General features: G+C 40.4%; 1 protein-coding gene across 2 annotated transcripts; it reads right to left on the bottom strand.

Annotated features, from left to right (window-relative positions):
- Positions 1–230: 230 nt before the first annotated feature.
- On the bottom strand, positions 231–5,341 carry LOC100892246 (trigger factor). Of its 2 annotated transcripts, none has more exons than XM_003724890.3 (2): positions 5,239–5,341; positions 231–3,226 (listed from the first exon to the last, which is right to left on the bottom strand). In XM_003724890.3, exon 2 carries the CDS (start codon positions 1,790–1,792, stop codon positions 1,250–1,252), a length of 543 nt encoding a protein of 180 aa, XP_003724938.2. In that variant the 5' UTR covers positions 1,793–3,226; positions 5,239–5,341; the 3' UTR covers positions 231–1,249. The 2 variants fall into 2 exon arrangements, with proteins under 2 accessions (XP_003724938.2, XP_030838786.1); XM_030982926.1 differs by having other exon boundaries at positions 1,300–3,226.
- Between the last annotated feature and the right edge of the window lie 534 nt (positions 5,342–5,875).

The raw sequence follows: 5,875 nt of genomic DNA, 5'->3' as shown, positions 1-5,875 counted from the left end.
AGGAAAAAACCTTTAAATTGGGCTGTATTTTAAAGTGACTCTGTAACATTGCCTTAGATTCTGAAACAAGATTCTGGATTTAGCTCATGCTCTGACATGCTGCAATGGTAATTATAAACCTTTAGGTCAGTCAGGAACCAATGACTTTTACAAGCCCATCGCCTGTCTGTTTATCAAGATATTTATGATTGGAAATCATAATTTCATTTTTCATTTTCCTAATTGTTTTTTTATAACACTACATTCTATTGGGGAACATGAGTATGGTAAAACCGGTCACTCACAGATTTTTAATTATTTGAGGCACTTCATGATCATTTTGAAGCGCATTTGTTTAGGGCTTCAATATTACACCATATCACACACACTTATAACACATAGGACCATGTATCTCAGATTTAACATTGTTAAACGATGCCTTTCACAAGTGATGTCTCTGACTTGTTATGATGAGAGTTGTTTGGAACAGTTTTCTATATAATGAGATAAGGCCCCACTACTTATCCGCAATGAGAACCAGGTACAAATGTAGTACTGATGAAGAAACATGGTTTAAATATATTATGCAATTATATTTCTTCTTTTAACTTGTATCTACATTTCCAGGAAGTATTTAAAATTGCATAACATTATAAAGCCCCTAAATGTATGTACTAAATTACCATTAAGACCTCAGAAAACATAACCATTGGAAACAACACAGCATCATTTCATCTAAATAAAAAAAATCTTGTCGCACTATTGTAAAATTGTTTCCTTGAGTATTGCCTAGACTAATGCCATGACTAGTCAATTTGGTACATACACTGTAGTTATGGGTCTAGACAGACCTAGAGTAATGCTGCATATTTCACCTCAAACCGTAAAACAAAAACAAACTTCTTCAACAGAAAACTCGTTTTCAAAGTAAGATATTACCTAAACCAAATCGAAAATATGTGGCACTGTGATTCAAATACTTTACACATGTAGAGCATTTATAAAATTGACAAATTCTGGTTGAGTGATTACCATTGTATTTGGGTTTGAAGCAATTGTTAACAGGCTGGGGTATATAAAGGTTACCTCCTCTTGTCTTAGATTTTGTTTGTTATAAAACAAAAATAAGGCAATGAGAGCTCACTGGAGACTTACTACATACACATGCTGATAATTCTGATTATTATAAAAGCCTTCACAAGAGAATTCAACAGAGTTCTAGGCAGTAGACATTGCTCTGCCCCTGTCGTGGACAGACTGAAACAAGCCATCACCTCTTTTCTTCGCTTTTCTTCTCCTTCTTCTTCTTCTTCTTCTTTTTGTCCACCAGAGAAACACTGCTCGTTCTTCTTCTCTTATTGCTTACTGCTCCTGGATGGACGTACCTGGTGATCTTCAAAGGAGACATGGCTGTTCTCGAGGAAGACCCTCTATAAGTCGAAGAGATAACCTCCTCAGATAATTCGCTCGGTAAACCAAACAGGTCAAGTATCTCATCATCGCCATCAAGTTCTTCATAGTCACTTTCGCTTTCATCACTGCCCTTATCTTCATCCTCATCGTCACTATCAGGTTTACTTCCATCATCGTCAGCAGATTCCTCATCATCCTCCTCTCCTTCAATGTTCTCTTTTTCATCATCATCATCCTCGACATCATCATCAGACTCATCACAAAGCCAACGTAGGAGGCTGTCATCATCATCGATGTCGGATCCATCATCGTCATCAGTTGTGTCCTGCTTCATAACCAGGAGTTCCTTGAGGGCTTTCCAAGCATTGTAAACAAGATCATGCTGCCCTTCAAACATCATTAAAAAGCGAGCTTCAAAGATGTCTTTCTGTTCCTCAGTCAAGGATTGGGCTTCCTCAAACTGCTGGAGGAGGTGGGTTTTCCATCCTTGACCTTTCCATCCGTGGCAGCTCTAGATGTCACATCTCCTACATTTCCTTCTTTTTGTACAACATCAGCTGGACATTCGCTTGTGACTTCCTCATACATGGCGACTTCAATCGCATTGCCATCTTCATCAAAGCACTGCACACTAGAATGATCTGGGACCGTAAGAGTTCTTTGCCTGTTCTTAGAATCTGCTGGCCAGATTCTGCTTCTGTCAAACGCTGCCATGATGTTGCTTCCTGAGGCTTGTTGAGTCCAGACATTGCTGAAGACGGCAGGGAAAGCATACCTGTCCACCTTCATGCCGGGATTCAGAATTTCGAAGTTCATGGACTCTCTTTTCCATTCGAGGGGAAGTTGCCTTGAGAAGCCCCACAACAATGGTTCCTGAAAGAGGTTTGTATACGGTGGCATGCAGTACAAGATGATTTGCTTGTCTTTGCAAAGTCTTGAGACGTACATATCAACATAGGGCCAGTTCCCCGAGATAAGGAGCAGGATGGGTTTCCCAGTTGGTGCGTAGTCCAGAAAGTGATTCCCAATCCAACTATAGAAGAGTTCCACACTCATATCCCCGTTCCGGCTCTTGGTGAAGAACGTTCCTTCAACTGCCTCATCCTCCAGAAGATCAACGTCAGCGTGGTCTCCGGGATAGATGATCATAGGCGGAACAAACTTCCCATTAGCCGAAGCGGCTGTCAGAACGGTAAGATACTTCGCCCCCTCCTTGGTCCTCTTGGCATTGCAGTATTTGACCGTACCCCTATGTCCATCCACCAGAAAGCGATTGGCTGTACAGGTAAAGATACAGGAGCCATCCCTGATTCCTTGTTTCTGCAGGAACTTCTTCAGACTGGTCTGCCACTTGCACAGGGCTGCATCAGACTTGTACAGTTTCTTGGTTCTCTCTGCAACCTGTGCAGTCGCTTTTTAAGTTTCAAGTGCCGCTCGCAAAAGCGCCCCCACCAGTCTTTACCCGGGAGATTGTTGTTACCAAAACGCTTCTTTCTCCCCCTCCCCTCTTTCTCATCCTTGTCCATTATAGTCTTGACAGTGTACATGATCTGTGTCCTTATGCAGGTGTATCCGATTCCAGCCATCTTCACTCCCCAGTCTCTCAGACTCTTTTCTTCTTCGGGGGAAAGGATAGCTTCGGACCTTTTCTGCAATCCAATGGACTTTTACCTTTGACCTTATCGATGAGGGTCGACTTGGGAATGTTGTACTTCAGGGCAGCTTCTCGTATGGACATCTTGCCCTCCTTGGCTGCCTTGTAAGCACGGACTATGTCCTTCTGAGATGGTTGGCATTTCATCTTCGGCATGGCGGATCCTGTCTAGATAGACTCCTGCAAAGAGAAAAAATAAAACTACATTGAAGGGTTGATGTTCAAGAAATTAATTTATGATAGCTAGTCCCTATATGTAGCTAATGCTTGTATTCTTTCATTTTAAAGTAATCAAAATGACAGATACACCTACCAGTTTCACATACAAAACAAAAATTAAATGATTTCCCTTTTCAGTAGAACTAAAATTGTAGCACATTGTAAAAAAAAAGGAACTGAGAAAACATACTGTCTGAATCAAGATTTTGTATCTATTTTTTCACTGCTTGAATTTGCGGGTCAAGCTCCCTATCCATAACAAAATGAATAGCGGCCCTTGGAAATAGCGAGCAAACCATTGACATTTTACCTCTCTATCTTTAAGGACCGCTATCCAAAATATGTGACAAAATGAATAACGATCTGAATGGTGGCCCTTGTAAATTGCGAGCAAACCATCGGTAATTTACCTCGCTATTCATAAGCCGCAATGCATTTATAAGGGCCACTTTTCATATGGACAGCTATATCCAAAATGCGGGACTAAATGAATAGCGGTCCTTGTGAATAGCAGGCAGCTATACACCCCAAATTTGCTTACTCCTGCTATAGCTTGCAACAAATTCATTTGCGGAGTGGCGATGCAAAAGTGAAAAAACCTAAAAAGTGCAGATCTTTGTTAATATTTTCTCATCCCGTTTCAATGAATACTTCTCTTGGTTATTTTGGTTTCCAATTTCCATTGACTTTGTTGCATGTTAATTATCAGATTTTAAAAATCTTACAAGTAACTAATTAGGGTCCAATTGCAGAATGTTTAGATATAGGCCTACAGCACATAACTACATGTAGGTCTAGCACTGTTTAGGTCAGCATGATTCCATGAACTACTTTATGAACGGTGGGGGGGGGGGGGGGGGGGGGAGAGTACGGTGTTGAGCTCTTTTTCATCATCATCATCATCATCGATATACAGGAGTGAGGTAGTTCTGTAGGTTTCCCGGTCGTCTTCCAAGATATAAGTTCAAATGTCAGTAGTGCAGTTTTACTTAACACCCCCCCCCCCCACTCAGTGTTATTTAGGGTACGCATATGCTCGTTCCCTCTTTTTGAAATCACCCCCTATCTGAGGACTGCCAACATTTCCGAACCCCCCTTTAGCGGGCCTTTAGCGGGCTTTTCCTGCCTTGGAGACCCCCCTAAATCATGAAAAATGCTCAATGTACCCCCCTAAATTCGGAATAATTTCTCAGGAGTCCAAAGAGATGAGAGAAAAAAAGAAAAAAACACCCCCTTTTTTAAAGAAATCTCCGGGTGAAAAGTTAATACACTCCTTTTTTACAATTCTCGGGCCGGACTTTGTCGCACCAAAAGTACCCCTTTACCGTACATTTTGGTAACACGCATGGGGTCATTCCGACCCCGGAGTGGGGGGACCGGGACACCCCCAATCAGCCTACCACCTGGATCGTCACTAAATCTACAACTACATGGTCTAGTACAACTTACATGAGTTACAACTTGCGCACTTGTCCTCGCTTTCAAGTGGTAAAAAGTTGAAAAGCGTTGTTTAAAAAAAACAAACAAACAAATTTGCTAGCAGGGTAGTTATACAAGGCTAGACTAGACTAGAGTCTACATGTAAAATTACAGTGTTAGTCTAGTATGACTAGACTAGATCTAATATTGAGAAATAGCCGGACAATGTCAATGCCATGCCCATATGCTTCTCGTTCTAAGACTCTCCAAAGCTCCTAACCAGTCGGATTATGAACATTTACTTTATTTGGACTCCAGGAATCTCCAAAACAGTGGAGGGATCAACTAAGAAGAAGGTGCTTAATTACGTTGCGTTGTACAATGCAAGGCGACCGATAACACAATCTACGAAAGCGCCAATTCACCGCGTGCTACGGTAACAAAACAAAACATTTAAAACAACTAAAACACTGTAATTGTGCTTTAAGCTTGATTAGTATTTAATCTTATAAACTGTTCCATACATATATATAACAAATGTGTCATAAAATTACCTAGAATCGGTGAAATAGTTGGTGGTTTCTTCAGAGATTGACCGGAAACACAGTACAATTCAGATTAGAAAGAAATGGTTACCGCCATCTACGGCTACATTGCTCTCAATTTCTTAGGTTGTGAAATAGTTGTATGCATGTGATTCATCATATGCTATACGTATACGTTGTATGTAGCGTACAATACACTTCACTTCACTGATCTGAGCTGGGGGCGTGAATATCGAATGCACTGTGGTTTATTGCTGAATGTAAGTATACCTATCACTTTTTGTTTCATTAGGAATCATATTTTGATACATTTCATAATTTTTGTGGTCTAATTTGTACATGAATTTGAAGTTTGAGTAAACTCTGACTCTGATTCTGTCTCCAGCTGCATGAGACACTGACTGCACTGACAAGTGACATTGATTGAGTCGTCTTGAGTGATTGTTTGACATATTGTCTGATTTATTGTGATTGTTATGACTATTAATAAAGAGTAAAGTTAAAGTAAAGTACAACATTGTGATTGTGAGTATAAATGTGTAATTCTTGGACTGGAAATTTCTGTCTCTTTCTTAATTATTTGGGTAGGGTCGGCTCGACCCTATATTATAACCAGATTTGTAACAAACGAAAGAGACAGACATTT

Source organism: Strongylocentrotus purpuratus, unplaced genomic scaffold (assembly GCF_000002235.5).
Source record: "Strongylocentrotus purpuratus isolate Spur 01 unplaced genomic scaffold, Spur_5.0 spur5_scaffold_13, whole genome shotgun sequence".
Classification (NCBI taxonomy): Eukaryota; Metazoa; Echinodermata; class Echinoidea; order Camarodonta; family Strongylocentrotidae; genus Strongylocentrotus; species Strongylocentrotus purpuratus.
Note: the sequence above shows the minus strand (reverse complement) of the source record. Positions and strands in the feature narration are given on the sequence as shown.